Source organism: Marmota flaviventris, chromosome 19 (genome assembly GCF_047511675.1).
Source record: "Marmota flaviventris isolate mMarFla1 chromosome 19, mMarFla1.hap1, whole genome shotgun sequence".
Classification (NCBI taxonomy): domain Eukaryota; kingdom Metazoa; phylum Chordata; class Mammalia; order Rodentia; family Sciuridae; genus Marmota; species Marmota flaviventris.
The window spans coordinates 30,250,621-30,276,714 of record NC_092516.1 but is presented as its reverse complement, the minus strand read 5'-3'; the positions used below and the strand labels follow the sequence as shown (position 1 = coordinate 30,276,714).

General features: G+C 52.5%; 3 protein-coding genes and 1 long non-coding RNA gene across 11 annotated transcripts in view; 2 read left to right on the top strand and 2 right to left on the bottom strand.

Annotated features, from left to right (window-relative positions):
• Positions 1 to 8,737, bottom strand: part of Lrch4 (leucine rich repeats and calponin homology domain containing 4) — an 11,614-nt gene extending 2,877 nt beyond the window's left edge. Inside the window, exons 1-11 of one of the 2 annotated variants that reach the window (XM_027952868.2) lie at positions 8,473 to 8,737; positions 4,840 to 4,984; positions 4,576 to 4,702; positions 4,275 to 4,380; positions 1,414 to 1,550; positions 1,167 to 1,279; positions 932 to 1,031; positions 611 to 701; positions 442 to 518; positions 264 to 334; positions 36 to 161 (exon numbers count right to left, since the gene is read on the bottom strand). In XM_027952868.2, coding sequence (XP_027808669.2) covers positions 36 to 161; positions 264 to 334; positions 442 to 518; positions 611 to 701; positions 932 to 1,031; positions 1,167 to 1,279; positions 1,414 to 1,550; positions 4,275 to 4,380; positions 4,576 to 4,702; positions 4,840 to 4,984; positions 8,473 to 8,692 — 1,313 coding nt within the window. In that variant the 5' untranslated portion in view covers positions 8,693 to 8,737. The remainder of the gene's footprint in view (positions 1 to 35; positions 162 to 263; positions 335 to 441; positions 519 to 610; positions 702 to 931; positions 1,032 to 1,166; positions 1,280 to 1,413; positions 1,551 to 4,274; positions 4,381 to 4,575; positions 4,703 to 4,839; positions 4,985 to 8,472) is intronic. The other variant, XM_027952867.2, reaches the window with a different exon arrangement.
• Fbxo24 (F-box protein 24) lies at positions 8,130 to 18,402 on the top strand. 5 transcript variants are annotated; one of them, XM_071605704.1, is made up of 11 exons: positions 8,130 to 8,179; positions 10,536 to 10,632; positions 11,315 to 11,413; positions 11,509 to 11,692; positions 12,637 to 12,875; positions 13,103 to 13,337; positions 14,174 to 14,332; positions 14,600 to 14,721; positions 14,968 to 15,099; positions 17,323 to 17,493; positions 17,814 to 18,402. In XM_071605704.1, exons 2-11 carry the CDS (start codon positions 10,630 to 10,632, stop codon positions 18,174 to 18,176), a joined length of 1,707 nt encoding a protein of 568 aa, XP_071461805.1. In that variant the 5' UTR covers positions 8,130 to 8,179; positions 10,536 to 10,629; the 3' UTR covers positions 18,177 to 18,402. The 5 variants fall into 5 exon arrangements, with proteins under 5 accessions (XP_071461805.1, XP_027808670.1, XP_027808672.1 ...); XM_027952870.2 differs by lacking the exon at positions 8,130 to 8,179 and adding an exon at positions 9,207 to 9,278; XM_027952869.3 differs by lacking the exons at positions 8,130 to 8,179; positions 10,536 to 10,632 and adding an exon at positions 8,808 to 9,254.
• LOC114106090 (uncharacterized) lies at positions 11,591 to 25,921 on the bottom strand. Of its 2 annotated transcripts, XR_003585148.2 has the most exons (4): positions 25,723 to 25,921; positions 16,180 to 16,248; positions 13,145 to 13,391; positions 11,591 to 11,666 (listed from the first exon to the last, which is right to left on the bottom strand). It is a non-coding gene; the product is annotated as an uncharacterized lncRNA (long non-coding RNA). The 2 variants fall into 2 exon arrangements; XR_011705523.1 differs by lacking the exon at positions 16,180 to 16,248.
• On the top strand, positions 18,606 to 24,536 carry Pcolce (procollagen C-endopeptidase enhancer). 2 transcript variants are annotated; one of them, XM_071605705.1, is made up of 10 exons: positions 18,606 to 19,535; positions 20,338 to 20,446; positions 20,962 to 21,220; positions 21,425 to 21,499; positions 22,061 to 22,185; positions 22,609 to 22,745; positions 23,083 to 23,366; positions 23,809 to 23,886; positions 24,004 to 24,174; positions 24,301 to 24,536. In XM_071605705.1, the coding sequence occupies exons 1-10, from the start codon at positions 19,432 to 19,434 to the stop codon at positions 24,465 to 24,467; spliced, it is 1,509 nt and encodes a 502-aa protein (XP_071461806.1). In that variant the 5' UTR covers positions 18,606 to 19,431; the 3' UTR covers positions 24,468 to 24,536. The 2 variants fall into 2 exon arrangements, with proteins under 2 accessions (XP_071461806.1, XP_027808674.1); XM_027952873.3 differs by lacking the exon at positions 21,425 to 21,499 and having other exon boundaries at positions 19,070 to 19,535.
• Positions 25,922 to 26,094: the final 173 nt, after the last annotated feature.

Sequence of the window (26,094 nt, the reverse complement as noted above, 5' to 3'; positions counted from 1 at the left end):
TCTAGCAATAGCTCCAGTCTGTCCTAAACCCACACCTGTCCTTCCTGGGGGCCCCCCACCCCCCACTCTGCTGTTGCTGCTGCTGCTGCCGCCGTTCACGCTCCTGCCACAACTGCAAAGTGTCAGGGCGCCGCCGTTCCTCCCCTGCCGGTTCCTCCCGCCTAAGGATGAAGACAAAGCAAGAAAGAAATACTGACAGTCAGGGAAAGGGGAGGGGCCCAGGGACTGCAATATAGGGCAATGTGGGCTAGGAGCTGGGCTACCTGCTGCTCAGTGCCCTCTCCCCGTCCCCTGCCGCAGGGCCCGCAGGGCTTAATTCAGGTGGCCGCTGTTCCTGAAGAGAGAACACAGTAAAGATGAAGGAATCCCTGGTCCCCAGAGACTGCACCACCTCCCTCCCTCCAGCTCCCCTCCTGGAGGAGGGGCATGACTGGTCCTCACCTCAGCAGCACCTCGCTCTTCATCTTCTCCAGGGACATGGCTATCAATGAAGTCAACCTGCTCTGGGTCTCCATCAGCTGGAGGGGAAGAAAACATCAGTCAGCAAGCAGATGGGGGCCTTTGGGCCCTCGTCCTCCCTGTGCCTCCCTGGCCCCACTCCACTACTCACCAGAGCCATCTTCTCTCCGTTCTTTGGGGGCCCGAGGTTCCCGGGCCAGCTCTGAGATCCGGAATGACAGCTCTGAAAATTCATCTGTTGACTGTAAAGGCAGATGCACATATGGGAGGTGGGCTCTCTGCAGTGCTGGGGATTCACAGGGGGTCTTGTGAGGGACTGAGAGTAGGGTCTGGGATGGTGGGCAGAGGGAAGGAAGAGCTCTAGCCACTGCCTGTCACTCTGAGAGCCAGAGGTACGAGGCAAAATGCCCCCCAGTGCAGAGGTTCTCTCCCAGGGCTGCCACCACCAATCACCCTTGGAAAAGAGCCTTACCTCATTACCAGACCACCTCTTGCTGCCGCTGTCGACGCTGTGGAAGCCTGAGTCCAGCCCACCATCGTACCGCCGTCCCGGGAATAAATCCTCAGCAGGGCTGGGGCCAGCCAGGGAGACCTGGTCAGCCCCATGCTGACAGCACCCACATCCTCCTACAGGAAATGAGGGGGTCTCTGGGGCCAGGAGGGGGCATGAAAATGCAAGGGCTTCCTTCCTTCCCACTGGGACTTACCAGGGACTAAAACTTGGGGGGCGGGAAGGGACCAGGTCCCCCAGGGCAGCCCCACGACGCGCAGCCTCTGTTGATAAGTACTTAAAGATGTGAAGCTTCCCCTTCAGGCAGATCTGCGTAAGGAGGCGCAGGAAGGAGGGTGAGGGGGACAAGCAGCTTTCCAGATCTGGCTACCAAAGGTACCACAGTAACGGCCCCACTCCTGCCTAATTTCATCCCTGTCCCCAGGGTCCACCCAGCACCTCACCTGAGCAGGCGGGCACTGCAGGGGGTTGCTGTCCAACAGAATGACCTGCAGGTGCCTGAGGCGGCAGAAGGAGACCGGGATGTGGGAGACACGGTTACAGGAGAAATCCAGGCGGACCAGAGGAAGGTCCCCCAGCTCTGGGGGTGGGTGAGGGAAGAGTCAGGAGCAGACCCGAGCCTGGGACCTTGTGCTCCCTTCCTCACCCTCTGTTCTGGTGGGTTGGTCACCCCTGACTCCATCACAGCCTCTTCCCTAGCTGGCTCAGGTCAGTCCCCAGAAGCAATCTTCCTGGTCCTCTTCTTATTCACATCTGGTCCCTACAAGGCCTATCTAGACTTGAGTTCCCGCCCAGCCCTCACCTGTCTATCAATACTGCAACTGATCCCTCATTCTCAAGTGATCAGCATAAGACATGAGTCAAACAGTGATGCCCACTGCTCAAAATCTTCCTGTGCCATGCAGTCAGGACTACTGAGGCTGCCTGAGCTGTGCCCTCCCCAAGAGCACCCACTGGCTGCAGCCTCATCTCCCTGTGCTAGCCAGGACCTGCACCTTGGGCAAGGCTCAGTCTGTCCACAGAGAGGGTGACTTTTGTTATTTCTCAAAAATACAGAGTCTGGATTTGTGGCAGCCCTAGACACAGAATAGAAAAGCACAGCCCCTATCCCAGCGTGACCAAGGCTTTCATGATCCCCCTGCACTCCCATTTCCCACTTTGCTGCCCGCCCATCTGGATTTTCAGTTTCTGGGCCTTTCCACATCCTCTACACTCAGCTGGGAATAAACATGCAACTCCATCTTCCAAGTCTATGTATCTTTCAAGGTTCACCTTAAGGGTCCATGAATCTTTCTAGACACCTCAGGGTCATGGAATTCATTGCTCTTTCTGTGTGTTCCCAAGGCATTTTGCTTGGATCTCTTTTTATGGCCCAGGGAAAGCCCTGAACAAATGTTTATTTGTACACCTACTGCTATGGGTTGAATGTGTCCCCTAAATTTCATGAGTTGGAAACTAATCTCCAAATTCATATGTAATGGTGTTTAGAGGTAGAACCTGCGGGAGGTGACTAGGTCATGGGAGCTCTGTCCTCATGAATGGACTAATCCATTGATGGATTAATGGATTAATGGGTTATTGAGGGAGTGGTTTTGTTATAAAAGCACGTTCTCTCTGGCTTGCTTGCTGTCTTGCCACGTGATGCAGCACAAGAGCCTTGCCAGTTGCTGAGCAGATGCTGGTACTCTGCTCTTGGACTTCCCAACCTCCAGAACCATGGGCCAAAAACTGTTATTCTTTTTTTTAAGGGCAGAGTAGGTACTGGAGATTGAACATAGGGGTGCTTTTACCACTGAGCTGCATCCCCAGTCCTTTTTATTTTTTTGATAGAGAGTCTCACCAAGTTACTGAGGGTCTCACTAAATTACTGAGGCTGAGTTCTAACTTGTGATCCTCCTGCCTCAGCATCCCAAGTTACTGGGATTATAGTCATGCAACAGTGCACCTGTCTAAACTGCTGTTCTTCACAAATTACTTGGTTTCAGATATTTTGCTACAGAAACAGAATATGGTTCAAGATGCCTACTGACTTATAAGAAAGAGAGAAGGTACAGGAAAGGGTGGGGAAGGCAAAGAAAATGAATAATCATCTGACTCCCCTCTTGTTCTTCAAAACCAAGTTCATACCCTTCCTGCCTTGGCCTGGCTTGCCCTTCTAACTGCAACCACTTCCCTGCTGGAGGATGCTCCTTCCCATCTCCAACCCTTGCACATGGTGGTTCCTCTGCATGGATAAAGGATGGAGAATTCTCCTTCCAAGGTCAGTTTATGCTATGCCAGAGCCTCTGGGGAGAAGTCCTCCTCAGGTTTCCCAAGCAGAGCCCTGCCACCCCTCTAGCTCCCAGGGCTCAGCATCCTGCTCTAATGGTTCTCTATGAATTTCCCCATTAAACCATTAAGCCCTTGATTGTTGACCCAGATCTTAATCACATCACCCACATCTATTTGGCTCTCACATCTACCTGCCTTTTATGTAAAATGCAGGAAGCGCACGCACACACACACAAAAACAGTGCTGCCAAATAAAAGAAGGTGTGCCTTCTCCCAAGCAGAGGCTATCAAATGTTGGTGTGTCACAATTAGCTGGCTAGAATGGGGCCGCTTAGCATGACTTCTGATTCAGAGCCCTGGGGAGGAAGCGCAGAGCAAGGTAGGGTTAATGGTGATACTGGGTGACTGTGAAGGCCCCTTCTAACCTTGAGATTTTACGTGGAGCTAACCCACTCACTTACTCCCCTTTCTGTGCCTATTCCCGTATTTGTAAAACAGAGATTGTAATCCATGCTTTACCAGCCTCAGAGGGTTGCTTGAACATAGCAAATAAAACCATTTAAAGTTTGCTTTAAATACTGTAAAACCCAGTACAACTAAGACATGATTCTTCTTCAAACATTTCTTGCCTGTGACTTCTTCAAAGTAGATGCATTATTTCAGACTGAATGCTTGTTTCCCCCAAATTCATATGTTGAAATGAATGGTGTGGGTCACTGGGTGGCAATGGAGGTCATGAGGGTAGAGCCCTCAAGAATGGATTAGTGCTCTTATAAAAGAGACCTCAGACAGTTCTCCTTCCTGCTTTCCACAATTAAAAGTTGGCAGTCCCAGAAAACTTGGCGATAAGAAGAGGGCTCTCACCAGAACCTGACCACACGGGTACCCTGATCTTGGTCTCCTAGCTTCCAAACTGAAAAATAAGTTTCTGTTGTTTATAAGCCACCCAGCCTATGGTATCTTTGTTGCAGCAGCCTGAAATGACGAACACACACACATTCATGCCCCTCATCCAATTCTTCATTTTCCTTACCATCAGGCAGGGTGCTGAGCTGATTCCTTCGAACATTGAGATCCCGCAGGGAACGAAGGCTACACAGCTCCACAGGAAGGGATTGCAGCTCATTGCTGCTTACATCCTGAAATCAAGAAAGTAGCTGGGAAGGGGTCATAAGACTAGGATCATCAGAAACTGTCCTCTTGTCTTTCCTGGCTACTGGCCTTTAGTCCAAGCCTTTCCTCAAAGATACTTCCTGCTTTCCCCAGATTCTCCCCCAAAGATCTCTAGTGCCTGGCTCTACAGTCCCTCTTCTAGCCCTGTTTCCCATCCTCACAAGCTGTCGCAGGCTTCCCAAGGTGCCAATGTCGGGAGGCAGGGCTCCCAGCTTGTTGTTGCTGACAATAAGCACTCGCAAGGGCAGCTGGCAGATGTATGGTGGCAGCGATGACAGCTGGTTTCGACTGTGAAGGGAGAAAAGAAGCAGGCTCACTCCCCAGTCACAGCATCTCAGCACTGCCCACTTTTCAGGGACAGAAAGGGTCATTCAGGGTACTAAGCACTGGTTCTTTAAGCCAATAAAGACCAGCTGCCTCCCTACCTGAGGTTGAGGTAGGTAAGGGCTGTGAGATTCCCCAAGGCTGGGTTCAGGCATCTCAGGCAATTGTGGTAGAGGCTCAGGCCCTCCAGAGACACCAGCTGGCATGCTGCCTCAGGCACCTCGGGAAACCGGTTCCGGGACAGGTCTGGGGAAATCAAGTGTCAGGGGAGAGCTGTGGAAAGGCCAGTCCTGCACAGGGGTACTTTGAATGTCCTCTGGATCAGACATACTGCTCTCCATCCCCAGAAGACCTAAAGAATCAAGCCCATAAACCTGGGCTTCTGGAGAGACAACAAAGCCTTCTGCAAAACTGGAGTACACACCAAGCATGACCAGAAAGGCAAAGGGAAGGCAAAGACCTTAGGGTCACCAGGCTGGAGAAGCCCAGATTTGGGGCAGAATAGAGATACACCATGAATGCCATCTTCCAATCTCCAGATGAAGAGCTCTCCTGGAAGGGTGGCTGGATTTTATAACTCTTACAGTCCCTTATGTTCTGAGATGCCAGGAGAGATAGAAGGCAAAAGGTCACAGGAGAGGATTATGGTCCCAAGAAAACAGTAAGGTGGGAGCTAAGGCATGGTAAAGCATGTGGCTAGCATACACAAGGCCTTGGGTTCAAGTCCCAGCACCAAAAAAGTAAAGAAACGGTAAAGTGACAGGCTGGAAAGCTCAGAGAGAGAATATGAAAAATACCTGGGAACTACTAGCAGAGTCCTCCTTCAACCTCAATCTGTTTTCAACACACAGAGAACCAGGGGTCACTATATCCTGGTTTTAGAGATTAAGAAAGGCCCTAGCACTGGATACAAGTTTTTGTTTGTTTTTCACTAGCCCCAGAACCAAAGGACTATGAAGTTCCATACTCCCAAGGACAGAGAGGCAAAGGGAGAAGGCTGAGATGAACAGAGAGCCAGTGTCCTCAGGTCCTTCCCCCCTAGGCTCCCCTGCCCAAGGGTTGGCCTCCTTTTCACCCTCTTCTAGGCCACTGGCCTTCCTCTACTTCCCCTCTGACTGACCCAGCCCTCAAGAGTTCAGGCTCCTTTGTATGTTATCTCAAGCATGTCAAGGAGTACGGGGACAGAGGGGGAAGAGGAGGTGACAGGAGGGAAGGGGCTGTTACCCACTCTATCTCAAGCAGTATCTTGCCATGGCAGTGCCAGGAGGCAGGACTGGAGATGCCCTTTGGACTGGAGACACTGGCTGCATAGACCTATATAAGTCAGTGTCTGTTTGCCCAGCCCAGTCTCCACTGGGAGGAGGGGCCCAGGCCTGCTGGGGAAGTCCCAGGCAACAGAACTTCTTTGAGGGCCCTCTGGTGGTGTGAGGGGGACCAGGGAGGGAGCAAAAGCAGAGGGAGTGTGGAGAAGCTAGGACATATTCCCCAAGGAAATGAGTCTTGTGACAGGAAATCAAGTGGAAATTATCCATCAGGTTGTTTCTGGTAGGCTCTGTTTGCTAGGGTGAGGACAGCCTGATGTCCCAAGAATCACTCCCTCTCCTGCTCTGCTCCAGCCCCGGTGCACAGACAGAAGACCTAGCACTAGAGAAGACGGTTCCGGAGAGGGTGGGAGGACAGCATCTGTTTCTCCCAACCGCACTCAACACCTGCCTGCTTCCTCTGTGTCTACAAATGTATTTTGTGTGTGTGCATGTGGATGAAGGGGGTGGAGACCAAGTTCTGATGGGGTAAGCTAGGAACGGAAGGGAGCCCAGGCTGGAGGAGGCAGGGCCCAGGGGGCACAGGATGTGGTCTATGAGAGAATGAGCGACACTTCTCCTTTGCTAGAACAGCCCTTCCTCCCCCACCTTAGGACTATTTGGCCCAGGGAACAGACCATGGGGTTTCAGGGACCTAAGCATAGGAAACATTCAGGGAAGATGAACAGCAGGAGAGAGTTCAGAATGACTTGGCAGCAGACTGCTGAAGCAGTTTGTCTGAGTTAGAGAGCAAGGAGATGTGGAGGGCAGGGTAAGGGCAACTCTGTGTTTTTGTCACTTCCCCTTTCCACACCAGGCTAGGAGCACTCCATTTGGGGAAAGGGGACAGAAGAGAGAGATCTGGATGAGATGGAACTTACCTGGTCTAGAACCGGGCCCTGAAAGGACCGAGAAGGGCACACAGGGGTTCTAAGGAAGCTGGGATTTTCCCGCTTCACTACACAAGCTGCACCCTGAGCCGGAATGCTGGGGGAGGAAGCTGAGAGGGGGCAGAAGTTGGGAGGGGCCCTGGAGTTCTTGGTAGTTTTCCCCAGGAGTCCACTCACTGAGATAGAGCCCCATGAAAGTACAGAATAACATTTGGTCTTTGTCAAAAAACAAGCAACGGGGAGGGGAAAGGGAACAGACAGCAAGTGTCACACAGCTGCTGAGGTCAATCTGGAGCTTGAGGGTTGGAGGGGGGCCTGGGAAGGAATGGCTTGTGGGGCTCACCCATTTCCTGAACTCACAGCATAGTGAACAAGAAAAGCAAAAAGGTTTAAACAGGTTCTCCCCAAAACAGTAGAGGGAATGTGTGCTTGGGCCAGCCTGAGTGTTTACAGGTGGTCAGTCACCTGCTTGAAGAAAAATGCACTCTTTCATCCAGCCCCAGAGCCCTGGCCTTGAAGATAAGAAGAAGTGGAGGAGGTTCCTCACACCCCAGCCTAGGCTAGGGTGGAGCTGGGGAATGCAATCCTCTCTCTGCTGATCCCCACCCCTAGATGCCAGCCCAAGGTCATAGGTTGCCTCCTGAGCAGCTGAGGCCTGACTCACCTGTCAAAGTAGAACCCCCCACCAGCCACCTTCAACAGACACTAGGTTGCAGACAGCATGATTAGAGGGATTCTGAGGGCGGAACGTGAAAGAGGAGTCTCCAGAGGCCCAGCACTCCCGGCTAGGAGATATATTTCCTTTTGGCAACTGCCTCAAGTCCTTCGCGGAGGAAAAGCAGAAATTGAAAAGGGAATTCTAGGATCCCTATGAGGTCACAGGCTCCAAAGTGACTTCATAGACACAGGAAAGAGAGTGAGTCTCAAATAAGGGGTTCAGGGTTAATGAGCGGAAGAGTATAGGGAGAAGAGTTAAAGGAGGCAGATTTGCTTCTCTCCCATAGGCTGGCTGGGTGAAGAGTAGAGAGGGTCTGGGACTTTAGGGGGCGGGACTACGGCAAAGTAAGCAAAAACATCCCGTTGTTAGAAGCGATCCATAGGAAACGGGTGCCCGGGGCTGCTCGGATCTCGGTGGAAGAGGGGAAGGAGTTGGAGACAACGAGAAGGGAGAGAAAGGTGTAGTTAGAAAAGCCCATGGGGGCTGCTTTATGGAACTAAGGTTGAAGAGGTCATGCAAATGAGCCAACCAGGTGAGGGGCGGGACCACTCTACAGGTGCGCAATATGCAAATAAGAGGGGAAGTGTCTCATAATGCTCGGCCAGAGACTCTGGGTGTTCTGTGTAAACTAGAAGTGCGCTCATTGTCCAGTGGTTCTTACAGCAGGGAGGGGGTGGTCGCAGTCTTATGCCAATCAGGAGGGGCGTGCACCCCCACCGCCAGGTGAAGGGGCGGGTTAAACTCGCAAGGGGGGGAGGGGGAACAAGAGGGGGCGGGGCTATGCAAATGAGGGTCGCAGTTAGACCCTGGGCCGGGCGCACTCACCAGCCTGGGTGATGTCTGACAGGTCGTAGCTGCGGGCCGCGCCCCGGGGGAAGTGCTTCAAGCGCCGATTAGACAAGTTAAGGGTCCCGGTGGCCACGGCCTCCTCTAGGGCCCGCTCTGCGCTGCGGCTCCCGGGCAGACCCGGAGACCCTGGCACGGGGATCGTGGCTGCCGACTCCTCACCCCCGGCGGCGAGAGGGGCCGCTACAGCCGCCGCCATCCGCTCCCGGCGGCTCCCGCTGCCTGACTGACGGGACCGGCCGTCCCTCCTTCCCCCTCCCCCTCCTTGGAGCCGCCGTAGTCGCCTCAAGGGGGAGGAAACGGGGTCAGGGACTCGGCGGACCAATCGTGGTCCGAAGAAGCGTCGGAGGCCGCTAATCAGAACCCGCCCGGGGGGTGGAGCCTCCGGCGCAGGAGCCGGGAGAGGGGAGGGAGGGGGAGAGAATGGAGCGCTCGCCAACTGCCGACGCTCCGGGCCGGCCCACCCCGCGCAGCCGCATCCAATCACAATGCTCAGAACTGGAGATGGAGCCAATCAGGTCCTACCAGGAGGCGGGGACACCGGTGCTCTACTAAGAGAGATAGAGACTGAGAGACCACAAGCCGGAGGCACGTGGTCCTCTTCTAACGAAGGCCAATCGCAAGCAGATACAGGCGAGTGACTGTCAAGAAGGCCAATTAGCGCCTCCGGAGGGAACCTGGCCCGGCCTCTTCTCTGAGGGACGGCTCTACCTACCAATAGCATGGGCGAGAAGGCGGTCCCTTCGCTAAGGAGGAGGCGGGTGAGCTAGAACTTTGAGACTGAGGTAAAGAAAGTGAGCGCCGCGCGCTGGGCAGGATGAGACCGCAGTGCAGGGGCTGGATAGTGTATACAAGTTGGACATGTTAGGAAGCTAGCTGGCGTCGAGGGCGTGAGAGAGGCCTATGAGAACCCGAGGCCATTTCACAGGCTTTGATCTCAGCTGTAGAGGCCCCAGGGCTATTTCCGCCTGAGGAGTCTGAGGACTAACTCCCCTCATCCCTGGGCAGAGGGCGGCGGCTTCCCTGAGCCTATAGACCCCCAGCTCACGGAAGGGGAATGTCCTGGCCTGCGAGCTTCACCAGAGAAGCTTCCCTGGGCAGGAATGGTGACCACCCGTCCTAAGGATTTTAGAGGCTAGAAAGGACCTCTTGGTGTAGCACAAGACCTTCGTTTTACGGATGAGGAAACTGAGGCAGAGAGAAGTTGATGAGTTGGCAAGAGCAAACAGCAGGACCCTGACTGCTGGCACCCAAAACCAGGTCTCAGTCCTCTACGTGGGGTCCTTCCTCATTTCCTCTGTGTTTAGAGTGGACAGTGTCTGCTCGAAATCTCTTGTTTACTTCTCAGAATGAAATGAAGAAAGGGAACCAAATGCAAAAGGCAGCAGAAAGTGCTTGTCCCCTTGAAAGTCATACCACGCTTTGCAGCCCCATAAGACTGCTGGTTGCCTGACCACCAATAACTGAAGTTGCTTTTTCCTAAGTCACATCTCAGATGTTGATAGGCCTAAATGTTTATTAAATTGTTAAAATTTCTTCTTAGGTGCCCCAAAGGAGCAATTTGCTAGTTACCATAAATAAGGAAGTTGGAGTGGGTGGTGAACAGTCTGTTGGTTAGCTAGTCAAAGAATGGATCTATAATTTGGTGCTGTGCAGGTTGGTTGTCTAACAGGACTGAGTCCCTGGAAGAGCCAGCTACTCCTTGGATTTGTTGTTGCAGATCTTCTGCCCCTACCTAAATGTCACCCCCATAGAAGAAGCCAAGCGCCTAGGCTCTGGGAGATAGATTCTAAGCTTTCAGAGCAAATCCATCCATATTTCCCACCTTAATAGCCTGTCCCTTTGTACATGTAGTGATGTTACTGGTCCTCCAGAAAGCAATCTGCTTTTGAATGTGTTTTCTTAAGATTATAAGTTTGTGCCAAATTGTTCCCACATTCATCTGCTATGTGCCTTTGTGAGCAAAGTAGTCAGAGCAGAGTCCTCTTTCCTCCTCACCTATAAAATTGAGTTTATACATTTTTTTTTTTTCCTTTTCTGAGTTTATACTCTTAAACTGAAGTGCCTGGAGGCCCCAGCCTACTGAGATGTGGAGGATTCATCAGTGTTAGGAAACACTGATGGAAAATATGAAATATGGTAAATCTCCTACTATTCCCTGAAAGTCAAGGCATCATCTACCAGTAGTTTACACTTTATTTCTCTAGTAAAATGCAAAGCTCACGAGCATTCCAGTAGCTAGAGCTGATCTAGAACCCAGGAGCCAGGTCCGTGGTCCAGGTTAAGGCAAACAGGTCACAGTGGCTGAACAGTGAGGTCACAGAGAGGTTTGTTTGTCCCAGACTCCATGGGGGAGGGGCCTAGGAGGTAGAGGGGCCCCAGAGGTCCCCCAAGCCCAGGCAGGGGACATGGTGTGGGAAAGGCAGCCAGGACAGGGGCCAGGGAGCTGAGGGCCCCCCGGAGAGATGAGGGCAGGAGCAGGGAGGGGACAGGCAGGATGGTGAGGAGAAGCCGGAGACAAAAGCTGCAAAAATTGACCGGGCTGTGCGGACCGGAGGAGGGGCTCAGGGTGAGGGGGTGGCAAGGCAAGGGAAGGGCAGGGAGATGATGGCAGCAAGAGATCTGGGGATGGGTTATGTCAAGGAACAAAGCAGACAGGGAGGGTTGGCCCAGGGACCTGGAGAGAGATGGGAGGATTTGACAACACAGAGCTGGAGTCAGATGAGCCCCAACAGGAATTTATGAAAGACAGGTCAAGAGCAGGGAGAAAAAGAGGTGGGGCCCTCACAGGACCCCCTATACTTCCCCTTTCCCTCTACAGGTGAAGCGGAGCTGTCCTTCTTGTGGCCCAGAGCCAGGGGGTGAAGAGAAGAAGGGAAGAGGGAATCCTATTTCTGTTCAGTTGTTTCCCCCAGAGCTGGTGAGTCTTAGGAGCTGAAGTATTGAGAATGAAGGACTGGGGGCCAGGCCACTAGGGGCTCCAAGTGACCTCCACTTCCTCCTTGCTGCCTCCAGGTGGAGCATATCATCTCATTCCTCCCAGTCAGAGATGTAGTCGCCCTAGGCCAGACCTGCCACTACTTCCATGAAGTGTGCGATGCTGAGGGAGTGTGGAGACGCATCTGCCGCAGGCTCAGTCCACGCCTTCGAGAGCAGGGTTCTGGGGTCCGGCCCTGGAAGAGAGCTGCCATTCTTAACTGTACACCTTCCCCAGCACCTCCCTCTCTCCTTGCTTCTGTCCTTTCTTATTCTGGGAAACCTCCTGCTCTGTAAAGTTGCCTGCTGACCTCTGCACTCCCTGTCAACCTCCCAGCCCTTTTCTCTGGAAGAAACTTATCAGATCCAAACATAGTCCATTGAATTTCCTATAAGGCTCTGGGGCCACCCTCCAATATATGTGTCCTTCCCTCCCACCGCCCCCATTAGCATCCCTGCCAAGTCTCCCTCCATACACCAGCTCTTTAAATCTATTCCCTAAACCTGAAGTTTTCCTTTTCTAAACCAGGGATTCTGAACCTTGTCACCATTGACAGTTTGGGTGAAGTAATTCTTCATTGTGGGGCTCCTGTGCACTGTGGGGATGTTAGGGGCAGCTCTGGCCTCTACCCACTAGGTTCCAGTTGCAACTCCCCTAGTTGTACCAACCAATGTCTTCCAAGGGACAAAATCACCCCTAGCTTGAGAACCATACTGTAAACCCCTGCCACTCCAGAGAGCCCCTATCCAATTACTTCTTTCACACACAGGGAGATTAGGGGAGAAGACTGATCCAGAAAACAGATCCACAGCTGGGGGTGAGGGAAGGTTACTGGCCTTTCTTGGTCATTCCTTTTCACTTCTCTTTCTGCCTCATTTCTGTGGATTTGTTCTTATGTTCCCTTGATTCTGATGCAAGGTCAGACCAAAGAGGTGCTTATTTAAAAGCATGTGTCTGACCCTGGGCTGAGGCGGGGAAGATGTGGGGTATAATCTAAGCTTTCCAGGTCTCCTTTGGAAAGGATCCTGTTCCCCAGTCCTGGGGATGAGGAAAAGCTAAATATTAAGATGTCTGAGAAATCTAGTTTACCCATCCACATTGTGTTCTGACCCATCCACATTGTGTCAGTGACACTCTTTAACCTTTTATGTACTTCCCTTCTCCAGACACGAAGGGCCTGTATTTTCAGGCATTTGGTGGCCGCCGTCGATGTCTCAGCAAGAGTGTGGCCCCCCTTCTAGCCCATGGCTACCGCTGTTTTTTGCCCACCAAGGATCACGTCTTCATTCTCGACTACGTGGGGACCCTCTTCTTCCTTAAAAACGCACTAGTCTCCTCCACCCTTGGCCAGATCCAGTGGAAGCGGGCCTGCCGCTATGTTGTATTATGTCGTGGAGCCAAGGATGTGAGTAGCAGAACTGTGGCAGCTAAGAACCCACCCCCTCCTCCAGGGCCCTGAGGCCCCAGTCCTAGGGTGCCCTTGTTAGGACACTGACCCTTTCTTACCAGGAACCTGAAAACAAGTCTTTATTTCCCAAACCTGGATGCAAATACCTCTGCTCCCACCCCAGGATTCACTTGCTCCAGCCCCATCCCTTTCCCAGGCCACAGATCCCTCATCTATCTCCACAGTTTGCCTCAGACCCAAGATGTGACACAGTTTACCGTAAATACCTCTACGTCTTGGCCACTCGGGAGCAGCCAGGAGTGGTAGGCACAACCAGCAGTCGGGCCTGTGACTGCGTGGAGGTCTATCTGCAGTCCAGCGGGCAGCGGGTCTTCAAGATGACATTCCACCCCTCCATGAGCTTCAAACAGATTGTGCTGGTTGGTCAGGAGACCCAACGGGCTCTATTGCTCCTCACAGGTATGGCCTGAAGCAATGGTTAGTAAATGTGTCCTGCAGATTCTTCAAGACCTGCTGCAGGGGACAGGGATGAGGCCTCTCAGGATCCACATGCCACCTGTTCTGGTTCTCAATCCAAACAGCTTCGCCTTTATCTCACTCCCAGTCTAGAACTCTGCATCCTATTTTATATGAATAAAGGGCCCTGCTGCCAAAAAAAAAAAAAAGTCCAGAAACCACTGCTCTAGTGAATACCTAATTTTTAAAATTCTAATCTCCCCAACCTCCATGCCAGGGACCTCACTTTAATACACCAAGCTGTCCTCCACTTCCCAGTATCCTTTATGCTTGACCACACCCTCAAGTCTGAATTCCTGTGGATTTCTGAATGCCAGGCAGGGCCCTAAGTCCCCAGACTTCATTCTTCCTAACAAATTAGATTCTGCCATATCTAACGCTTAGGTTTTCTCCCCATCTCTCATGCTGAACTACTTCCTGATGTATTTTTGCAATTGGTGCCTGAGGGACTTGAGGCCTCTCTTCCTTTATTTTGTGTCTATTCTTTCTTTCTTTATATATATATATATATGTATATGTATTATATATATAATGTATTTATGTTTGTTTATTATTTTTTTATGTGGTGTTGAGGATCAAACCCAGGGCCTCGCCCATGCTAGGCGAGCGCTGTACCGCTGAGCCACAACCCCAACCCCATGTCTATCTTTTTTTCTCCAACCCCATTCTAGGGCAGTAAATGTTTCACCCTGCATGGCTTAAGGAGTCCATTGAGCATTGATTTGGATATTGATATGCCCCCTCCCCCACATAATTGTATGACTACCCTCATTCCCCAGAGGAAGGAAAGATCTACTCTTTGGTAGTGAATGAAACCCAGCTGGACCAGCCACGCTCCTACACAGTTCAGCTGGCCCTCAGGAAAGTGTCCCGTTGCCTGCCTCACCTGCGTGTGACCTGCATGGCTTCCAACCAGAGCAGTACCCTCTACATCACGGGTAAGAAGCATCTCACTTCCTTTCAAGATCCCAACCTTTAATAGCCCTTCCAAATGCTGACACCCCTAACCCTTATTTCAGCTCTGTGACATAAACCCCTTAGGGCATCCTAGTGAAAAGATATGTCTAGGTTCCTAGGCATCAGAGCTGATGCATTTCTAGTGGGTATGAGACTCCCTGGATCTTGCAGTTTTCATCCCAGGTGGGGGCTTATCCCTAGGAAACGGGTGCCCAAAGCTGCTGAGCTGAGGGCTCCCGACCCCCCAGACCAGGGGGGAGTGTATTTTGAGGTGCATACCCCAGGAGTGTATCGTGATCTCTTTGGGACCCTTCAAGCCTTTGACCCCTTGGACCAGCAGATGCCACTCGCTCTCTCACTGCCTGCCAAGGTAGGATCTGGAGGGATGGGGCAGACCAGAGGGATGGGGCTTTAGGGATTGGAAGACACCAAGGGCCTGAAATATGGACAGAAATTAAATGATTGATCAGAGAGGGGCAGGGGACTCAAGGAGTGGGGTAACATAGAGGGCAAGGCCAAAAGAGATGAGCTTGGGGGATGGCAGGTTAGCAGTTGAGCTCATGGTTCCTCTGGAGGGAGCCCAAGGCCCACCTGCTCTTTTTCTCTCATATCCTAGATCCTATTCTGTGCTCTTGGCTACAATCACCTTGGCCTGGTGGATGAATTTGGCCGAATCTTTATGCAGGGAAATAATAGATATGGGCAATTGGGAACAGGGGACAAAATGGATCGAGGGGAACCCACACAGGTAAGATCGTTCCCCAGTAATTTTCATCCCAATCCTCTTCCCTCCAATTCCCTAACCCCTGCATCTATCCACTTCTCCAATTTCCACAGAATTCACTTTCTCCTCCCCAGGAAAGTTAAGCCAATCATTAGGGTAATGCCTGTGATATTGTTGTGTAAGCTTAACCAGGGTTGGTACTAGGATGTCCATTCTGTGTGGTGCATGCTGTCACTGTAATGGGAATTTGGTGAAGGTGTGGGCTGGGGGACCTGGGTGGGCTAGGGTAACTAGAAGAAGTGAAATGCCAGCAGAGTCTTGTGGATTATATAGGGTTCAGGTGGGGATAGGGAAAGGTAGTTTTTGTTCTGAGGATGGGGACAGGGTTGAAGCTTGCACATACCTGAGACCGTTGAAAGACTGGCCTGATTAAAGGGAGGGTATGTTGGAAATCAGTGAGAATATGAGGTGTGGTATCAATATAGTTGCAAGCCTGGTAGACATGGGAAAGAATCATCGCAGGTTCTGGAACAGAAGGTGGCCACCAAGGGGTGGCCAAACTGGTCAGCTGACCATAGTGCAATGGAGCTCCAGAGCAGGCAGCCTCCCAGGAAGCTGGTAAGGGAAAGCAGTGCCTGAGACAAGGACCTGGGCTGGCTGGTACGTGGCAGTGAAAATGAATAGGAATGGGTGGGTATAGGAGATGTTTTAGAAGAAATAAACAGGCCCTTGAAACTGATTACTGCTTTGAGGAAAGAGTGTGAATTTAGCCTTTTTTCTGTGAGAGGAAAGCATTAAGTTGGAAATATCTAGCTGGCTATAAGATTCCACATTGAAACAAGGTTGAAATGACAAAAGCAAATGTGGGCAGTAATCACAATAATAGGCAGGGAAATGAAGAAAAGAACAGGAGGCATGCCCCTCTAGTGCCACACCCCAAAAGTCATGAGAGCAGAAAGTTTCTTTTCAAATGAAGTACATGAGAAGGGTGGTAATGGTTACAGTGTGGCAATATAGGAACACATTTACTGACATGGAAAGATGGTTGTTCCATATTTTTAGGTAGAAAAAAAAACCTGAAGAGTTGGGTATGGTGATACATACCTGTAATACCATGAGGCTGAGGCAGGAGGATAACAAGCTCAAGGATAGCAGGGGAAATTCAGTGAGAACCTGTCTCAAAATAGAAAGGGCTGGAGATATAGCTCAGTGGTAAAGCACTTATCTAGCATGTGTAGGCCCTGGTTTCAATCCCCAGTACCACAAAACATTTAAAATAAAATCTTTATGATACTGATTATATAGTACAATCCCATTTTTGTTCAAAAATATGTAATTTATGTGTATTTGTTCAGTCAGAAATGAAGAATATTCAGCAGATGCTAATAGTTGGTAGTGGGATTTCCAGTGATTTTAAAATTTTTGCTTGCCAATACATTGTCATTTTTCCTTTAGTGACCCTAAATTACTTACTCGTATCTTTGGAATTAAAGTTCTAATAGTCTCAGGAGAATAAACATATGAGAAGTCCTGGGATTTAGCAGCTGGGAGACTAAATGCCTTTGGAAAGAACATGTCAGTAGTCATAGGGAGAGAAGCCAGATCAAAAGGAGGTTCAGGAAAGACTAGCCATGGTAAGGAACAGGAACGGTCAACCTCAGACTGGTCACATAACCAATTCTGCATTGGGGGGGGGGGGGGCGATGCAACAGAAATCAGGTGGTCTTTTTTCAAAATAGTGTGGCCACTTTTGAAGATAATGATGGGACAAATTGAAAATGCTAGAGACCAGGAGGGATAGTAGAAGGAATGTCTCCTTGGGGCTAATATGGAATTGCCCAGGGAGGGAGAGGAGGCTTCAACTCTGAAAGAGGAAGGCTAGTCCCTGCTGAGGCTACAAGGCTGGATGGCACAGACCTGCGGCCTGAAAATGAGGGAGTAGAGTAGATAGCAGGCCCCAGCCTCAGACAAGAGCTTTTTTTCTAGGGAGCAAAGATGAGGTACCCACAGAAGTACCAGACACCCCATATGGTTAGATTGTTGGAGGCATACAGGGGTACCAAGAAGGGACAGATTACTGCTATTCTGCATTTGGCAGTGCAGACCTCTTGGAGGAGGAGAGCAGACTCCCATTTCTTCCCTCCCTTAATTACATTCAGCCCTGAGCCTCCTAGTTAACCTTCTCTGATCTGGGCTCCCCAGCCCCCTGAGGTTCCCCCATCAAGGACCCTGGCCATGTGTCTTTAGGTACATTATCTGCAATGCCCCATTGCCCTGTGGTGCGGCCTCAACCATTCCCTGGTGCTGAGCCAAGGCTCGGACTTCAGCAAGGAACTTCTGGGCTGCGGCTGTGGGGCTGGAGGCCGCCTCCCCGGCTGGCCTAAGGGGAGTGCCTCCTTCGTCAAGCTCCACGTCAAGGTCAGAGCAGAGTGAGGCAACGGGCAACCAGCGGGGGCAAGAGTAATAGAGCCAGGTAGCCCATATGACTATAGCTGGGACCCCTACAGGGACCCAGTGGTCCCATTTCCTAAGCACCTTCCAACTCCCTTTCCAGCCACTCCATGGCTCTCTCCCTTAGCAGACCCTGCTGGCCTTGTCCAACCTTGCATACCTTGGCAGAGAGCCAGCTGTAGCTCACTTGCTGGCTCAGGGCTGGTCTGAGAGGGTGAATATAACAGTGGATTAGCCCAGCTTTCTAGGAGCCAGGAGCATAACCCACACCCCTTCTTTCCTCCTAGGTTCCTTTGTGTGCCTGTTCCCTCTGCTCCACCAGAGAGTGCCTCTACATGCTGTCTAGCCATGACATTGAGCACTACCCTGCCTATAGGGACCTGCCAGCCAGCAGGGTCGTGGGGAGCCCTGAACCCAGCCTGGGGACTGGAGGCCCCCAGGACCCTGGGGGGGCAGCCCGGGCCTGTGAGGAGTACCTCAGCCAGATCCACAGTTGCCCCACCTTACAGGACCGCATGGAGAAGATGAAGGAGATCGTGGGCTGGATGCCCTTGATGGCCGCACAGAAGGATTTCTTCTGGGAGGCCCTAGACATGCTGCAGAGGGCTGCTGGTGGTGTTGGCCCAGGCCCATCAACCCCTGAGAGCTGATTCCCCTCTCCCAACCTCACCCCTGGAGGGAGTCTGGCCCTGGGCCAGGGGCTAAGGAGAGATGGAGTGGTGGCAGTGAACACTGTGTGCATGTGGGGATGGGTCACAGGGGGTAGGGCAGGGAACTCTTTTGTAAAATGTTCAGGGGGCTGCCCAGGAGGGGCCTCCAGTCTGACTATCATGGACAAGAGATTTGATGGACAAATAGAATAAAAGGCTGAAGCGAGGCCCCGTTTGGAACCCTGGAGCCTGGGGGGGATTGGGCAAAGGATGGGGACAGTGCCCACCCAGTGGATAAAGGAGGGCAGGAGCAGCTCAAGCTCTGTTGCTTAAGAGCTGATGGCACCTGAGTCCTCGGCTTTACTCTCAAGACTTCACCAGGTCTTTTTGACTTTGAAGCCCTGGCCCCACTTTCAGGGACAACTCAGTCAACATACACTGCTTAGTCCCCCAGTTTGGATCCTCTCTACAGGTGTTTTCTCCATCCTTAGGGGCCACTTCTGACTCTGTAAAGCTCCCTTACCCCCATGGCCCTAGTTCCAGGGAAGTCAGTCCCCTCCTCTCTCGCTCCTGTTTTATTCCCAGGCCTGGTCTCCTGTATCCTTTCTTTGCCTTATTTACTACTCTTTCCCTTCTTTCCTTAGTAAGAGGGACACTCCATGCCTCCAACTCTCTTGTACCTCAGTTATTTGAAGAGAGAATGGGTGTGCAGAATTCTTCCTCCCTGGCCTCTCAGGTCCAGAGATAGAGGGAAGGCCATAGAAATGTGTGGTAGAAAGCTGGCTAGGGCTGAGGGTGGCCAAGAGGCTAGAGAAATTATTTGGGTGGAAGACACAGGAAGAACTCATCTGGGTTCTGAGGAAGCAGGGTGTGTGGTGGGGAAGTATGGAACAGAGCCCCAGGAAGGTCCAGAGCTGTGCTTTCAAGGTACTCTGACATGGGACAGAGTGGGGTTCCAGATGACATTACTTCATGCATGGATGATACTCCCTCTGCCCCTCATTGCTCCACCTCCTCCTTAGGTCATGATGTGTACTAGACCTAGAGAGGCCCCAGGACTCACCACTGTCCCAGCTGTCTCCCTGTCCCGCCTTCCTGCCTCCCGCCCTGCTGGCCAGTCCCCACGCCCACACACCCGGTGCTGCCTCATCTGGCACTGATTATCCTGCTGCCGCCGCTGCTGCTGTTGCTGCTTCTGCTGCTGCTGAACTCAGCTGCTGCCTCCGGCTGAGGACCCCAGCACACTCCCCCCACCATGCTGTCTGCTGCCCCAGCCTCCCTTCTGGGGCCCCTACTTACGGCCTGGGCCCTGCTGCCCTTCTTGCCTCTTGCCCAGGGCCAGACCCCCAACTACACCAGGTAGGTCTCGGCATCTTCCAGATGGCTGGATTGAGCTTCAAAACCCTGACTCCTCTGGGGGTGCGGAGGCACGGTAATGCCTGTGAGTCTCTTGGGTTCTTCTGCTAACAGCCCCCCAGGTTTCCCACCACCACCACCCTATGCCTAAGTCCTCCCCCTCTGCTGCAGGAGCAGTCTTCCACTCCTTCACCCTCCTAAGTCTCCCCCACCAGCCAGACCCATGGCCCCCCATGAAGCTTGAAGTCAGAGCCAAGACCCCAACTTGCCTGGTAGCTGACATCTGGATTCCAGAAAGGAATCAGATTGTGGGGGGTTGAGGGGGTAATGAGCAGAGACTTGGGTGTCAGATACTTCTAGCCAGCAGAACAGGAGCAGGGCAAAGGTGGGAGCCCAGGGAGCCTGGTCTCCAGGTCCAACTGGAGGGCCTTTGCCTGCTGCCACTCCCGGCATCTCTCCGCCCCCTCCCCCCTACAGCCTCGTGGCTTGTCCACATCTGGAAGTAGTTAGGCGGCTCCTGTCCCGGATTGCCAGGCAGGGTAAGGGGGGAGAGTAGTGAGGAAGGGAGGCTGAGAAGGATTCCGGGAATTCCTGTTGGGGTGGGGGTGGGGCCTCTGGGGGGTTGGAGGGATGGTCCAGTTGCTGTTCCCACTTTTTTCTCATGTCTGCAGGAATCAGGAGTAGCAAGTCAGCCTGCTGAGGCTTCCTCAGGGTCCCTTTGGCCTCCCTCATCACCCATCCTCCCATTATTAACCCATCCCTATCTCAACTACTTCCCACTCCTGACACCTCTTCTGTTCTCCAGACCTGTGTTCCTGTGCGGAGGGGATGTGACTGGGGAATCGGGTTACGTGGCAAGTGAGGGCTTTCCCAACCTCTACCCCGCCAATAAGGAGTGCATCTGGACAATAACGGTGAGAAAGCCCTTCTGATCACTGTCCCCTTATCAAAGTCTCCCAGACAAGAAGTGCCCCCTGCCAAGCACCACCTTCCAAGCGCTGCTCTCCCTCTGCTCACTGAGGGCATCTAGTCCTTACAATAACAAGTGCCCTGCACTTTATTTATTTTAGTTGTAAACAACATGCCGCCTTTTTTTTTTTTTTAATGTGGTGCTAAGGATCAAACCCAGTTCCTCACATGTGCTAGACAAGCGCTCTGCCTCTGAGCTACAGCCCCAGCCCCTGCACTTTAATTCTTAATTCATATCTCGAATCCTGATTCCCTACTCCCAACTTCCTTTCTGTCTATGCTAATATCTCCTGAGACCATAGGCTGTTGCAGAGCCCAGACCCTTTGCTCTGCACCTGAATGAGGTCCCTTCTAGTCCAGGCCATTTCAGTAGAAAATGCTTGTGGAAGGGGAGATGCCCTCTGTCAGGGTTGTGTGTAGTCTGACTCTGTGGGTCCCCTGCCTCCGGCGCCACCATCAGGTCCCTGAGGGCCAGACTGTGTCTCTCTCCTTCCGAGTCTTCGACCTGGAGCTGCACCCCTCCTGCCGTTATGATGCTCTGGAGGTCTTTGCTGGATCTGGAACCTCTGGCCAGCGGCTTGGACGCTTCTGCGGGACCTTCAGGCCAGCGCCCCTAGTCGCCCCCGGCAACCAGGTCACCCTGAGGATGACAGCCGACGAGGGCACAGGAGGACGAGGCTTCCTGCTCTGGTACAGCGGGCGGGCCACCTCCGGCACCGGTGAGCCTCCCTCACCTCCGCCTCCCCCTCCTGGCCCCGCCCCGTGCAGGTCCCGCCCCAGCCCTAACCTCAACCCTCAGAGGACCCTGCGCCTTGAGCCTAGGGCCACCAGTACTCTCTTGCCCTTTCTCCTCACTAACCGCCCCTTCAGTCCCTCCTCCCGGTCTTCTCTCCCCCTCCCGCTCCCACCCACCCCTCTTCCAGGCCCCCCCCCAGGCTCGAGGCGGAAATGGGTCATGGACCCGCGGGTGGAATGGGCGGCCTGGGGTTACTGGGACGGTGAGTAACTGCCCGCCCCCGTCCGCAATCGGGCTCCTTCAGACGGGCGCGAGGGGGCATCCCAGGGCTGGGGGACTAGGTTCCCCCGACCTGGAGTTCCCTACACCCAGCCCTGAGCTCCCGATTGCGGTCCCATCACCCGCTCCTGGCAGCAGAAATTCCCTGGAAATGTTTCAGGCAGGGACCTCCCAAAAGAGGCCAAGTAGAGGGCACCCTCAAAGCGTGGGGGCTCTCCAGCCTGCAGAGGGGACTCTTCTGCCGGGTCGGGGAGATGGGATCTCCCAGGGGAAGAGGCACGGTGTGGCAGTGGGTAGGGGAGGGGTAAGAAGGGAGCACATCCAGCCAGTTCCTGCCCGCCTCCAGGGCCCTGTGGCCCAAGACTGTCCTGCTCCTCCCAGCCCCTCTCTGCTAACCTCCCCCCTCTCTCCTGCCCTGATTCTTGTCCACTCATCCTGAGACCCAGACATCCGAGCTGCCTGCCGGCTCCCAGCCTAGAGCTCTCCTGGAGCTGACTGAGGGTTTCCACCGCCCCCCACCCCCGCCCCTCTCTCCCCTCCCCAGAGCACCAGTTTTGTGGGGGGCGGATGGAGAAGGAACAGGGAACCTTGACCACGCCCAACTGGCCAGAGTCTGATTACCCCCCGGGCATCAGCTGTTCCTGGCACATCATCGCACCCCCAGACCAGGTACTGCATCCTAGTCCCAGCTGCCCAAGGGGACCCAGGCAGCATCCTCCAGCATGCAGCCAGCGAAGATTTATTTAACATTCTGTGTCTGGAGCCCCAAACTGGGGATCAAAACCAGACCCAGACCCTGCTTGCATTCAAACAAAAGCTAAAACTACAAACTGTGACAAGTCTTAGGAGAGCTAGGTACAAGGTGCTAGCAAACTGTGTAGTGCTACACAGGTGGGAGTCTCTCCCTAGTGAGCAGGTGATGGACACCCCTGCAGGGTACCGTGGGAGTGGAGTGCATGACCTTCCAAGCAGGAGCAGCAGTGAGAATGCCTTAAGGAGGGGCTCAGAGGGCTGCAAGGAGTGGACAAGACTCCAGTAAGCACCTGGGAGGCACCAGGAGCGGTCCCCCAGCACAGCCTTCACCTCCACCAGGTGATCACACTGACCTTCGGGAAGTTTGACCTGGAGCCAGACACCTACTGCCGCTATGACTCGGTCAGCGTGTTCAACGGAGCAGTGAACGATGATGCCAAGAGGCTGGGAAAGTTCTGCGGGGACACATCCCCTGGGTGAGGGGGCAGAACCTGGGTGGGCAGTGGCCAGGGCATCTTCACTTCACTGGGTGAGAGTCGCTTCTCTGGGTGAGTCAGCTCGGCTTGGCCAGGGCTTTGAGGGACGGAACTCGGCTGAGGGGTGGGATCTGAGCTCCTGGGCTCCAAACCAGAGCAAAGAACAAGTAGTGGACAAGGAGGAGGCTTGGTCTGGGGTCTGTGGATCCAGAGACTAGGAGATGAATGGGGATTCTAATGCAGACAACTGAGGAGCAGAGATCAAAAGGCCACCAGACTGGGAGGGAGAGGGGTGCACAGCCTGCTCTAATACCTCCTGATGGCCCACTGCCCGCAGCCCCATCTCCTCAGAAGGTAATGAGCTTCTGGTCCAGTTCGTCTCAGATCTCAGTGTCACCGCCGACGGCTTCTCAGCCTCCTACAGGACCGTGCCACGAGGCACTGCTGAAAAGGGGCCAGCCCCAAACCCAGGGAAGGACACCAGGCCAGGTCCCCCATCTCTAGGCCCTGGCCCAAAACCTGGAGCTAGGCCCAAAGTCAAGCCACCCACCAAGCCCAAACTCCAGCCTGGGGAGAAGTCAGAGGTCTCACCTGAAGCCCAGGCAACTCCACTGGGCCCTGGTGAGTCTAGGAAGGGTGAAAAAGAGGATGTGAACTGAACAGAACTGTTTCAAAAAGTTCTTCCTTAGCCGACCTATGACATACGTCTGTAATCCTGACTAATCCCAGCAACTAAGGAGGATGAGGCAGGAGGAATGCCAAGTTCCAGGCCAGCCTTGACAATTTAGTGAGACCCTGTCTCAAAAATAAAAAGGGCTGGGGATGTAGCACCCCTGGGGTCAATCCCCATTACCAGCTGGGGGAGGGGGTAGTTCTTCCTTGGCTTGTTTATTCAGCACTCACTAGAGCCTCCTTCCTGCCAATGGCTGGTATTGGGTGCTGGGAACCAAAGGTGAAGAGAGCTCTGAAGGGGTTCAAACCTATGGTACTGTTATGGGGAAAAGTGGTCCTTCCATACTTGCTGGGTAGGTCACCTTCCACAAACAGTACCCCTCCCTCCTAGATACACCCAGTGTCCCTTGCCCAAAGCAATGTCGGAGGACAGGCACACTGCAGAGCAACTTCTGTGCCAGTGATCTTGGTAAGAAGACCCATCTCCCTCCCCTGCCCTTCCAGATCCTCTAACTATAGTCCCCTTCTGGTTTCACACCTGCCCTGCCCTCCTGTCTTCTCATCTCTCATTCCCATTCTCCCACAGTGGTGACTGCAACAGTGAAGTCCATGGTTCGGGGTCCAGGAGAGGGTCTCACTGTCACTGTCAGTCTCATTGGTGCTTATAAAACTGGAGGACTAGACCTGCCCTCTCCGCCCACTGACACCCCCCTGAAGTTTTACGTGCCCTGCAGGCCATGCCCCCTCATGAAGAAAGGTAATAGAGATGGGAATGGGAAAGGGGGCACTTAGCCACATTAAAATGATAGGCATGGAATCTTGAGAATACACCCTGACAAGGTACCAGCAATGTGAGTTCTCAATCCCACCCTTCCTCCCCCAGGACTCAATTATCTGATTATGGGCCAAGTGGATGAGAATAGAGGTCCCATCATTCCTTCAGACAGCTTCGTGGTTCAACACCGGCCCAGCCAGGACCAGATCCTCACCAACCTCAGCAAGAGAAAGTGTTCTTCCCAACCTAGGCAAGCTGCAGAGTCTCAGGCCTGAGAGCCAGGCCAGCTGCAGCCCCAGGTTCATGTGCTGTCTTTCTTATCCAAATAAATGTTTCTCAACTGAGGAAGGTGTTGTATGTCCCTTTCTGTCACTTAGGGGCTCACCTTGGAGATTTCCTTCATTCATTCCACAAGTTTTTACTGTATAATCTTTTAGGAATGAGCCAGGCTTGCTGGGGATGTGGCTCAATGGTAGATGCTTGCTTCCTTGGGGTAAAATCCCCAGCACACACACACAAAAAAAAAAAAAAAGAAAGAAAGAAAGAACTATACTTGGGTGGCACAAGCCTTTAGTCCCAGCTATAGGGGAGGCTGAAGCCAGAGGATCACAAATTAGAGACCAGCCTGGGCAACTCAGTGAAATCCTACCTCAAAATAAAAAGGCTGAGGATGTACTTTAGTGGTAAGATGCCCCTGAGTTTGATCTCCAGCACCACAAAAATAAAAAGGGCTAGGAGGAAAAAAAGCCTGAGCATGTAGCTCAGAGGTAGAGCACCCTGGGTCCAATCGCAATGTGGGGGTGAGGGGGTATGGGGAATAAGTCCTATCACTCCTTTGCTCAAAACTCTCTTGATGGTCCTCAGGATAAAATGCAAATTACTATCCTAAGTTCTAAGTTTCTTGGTATTCTACATCCTCTTTTCCACCTTATCTCATCTCTTCTGTCTCCCTTATGCCTTACGGTTCCTTGCCTATTTTTTTCAGTACTGGGGATTTAACTCAGGGGAGCTTTACCATTGGGCTCCATCTCCCAGCCTTTTTATTTTTAGACAGGGTCTCACTAAGTTGCTGAGGTCGGCCTTTAACTTGCAATTCTCCTGTCTCAGCCTCTGGAGTCAATGAGATTACAGGCTTGCGCCACAGAGCCGGGCTTTCATTGCCTACTTCTAATACACTTCTTCAGGCTTTGCTGTTTCCTTTTTCCAGAATTCTCTTCCATAAATATCTTAATCAGACTTCTGATCAAAGTTCATCCTAGTCTTTTATTCATTTATTAATTCCAAATGCCAAGGACTGTTTAAAGATACAGGAGAAAACAAAAGTCCTTTCTATAATAAGAACATTCTATTGGAGGAGAGAAAAATATGTCAAGTGGCACTATATGTGTTTATAAAAGGAAGCAAAAGTATAAGGGGACAAAGAGGGGCGGGGTTCTACTTGTTGTAAGGTGCTCCAGGAAGGCTTTCCCAAAAGATCAACTTAAGTTTTTCCTCCACTAATAATGAGTGGCGTACGATGAAATTCTTTACCTTGTCAAGGCTGTGTCCTCGTCTGCAAAAAGAAATTAAAGATTCGATGGGATGACGTAAGCGGCGGATTCGGCGAGTCTTAATTCCCTGAGCAAATATAAGTGATTTCCCAGGCCCGAGCAGGAAGGGAAGCGATCTAGCGATTTGGGGAGTCTGAGGGTGGAGGGAGGAACAAAGCCCTGCACTCAGCCCCGCTCCGCCTCCCAGAGTTACTTCGGGACTCCAGTGAGAATAAGAGATGCCCTAAAAGTCTTACGTCGCTAGGGTTAATCCAATCACCTGCGCCAGGTGTCTGTGAGGCCTTTAAGGGCACCAATCAGGGTAAAGTTAGGCGGAAATGAGGCTGTCATGACCAATGAGAAAGGTCGTACG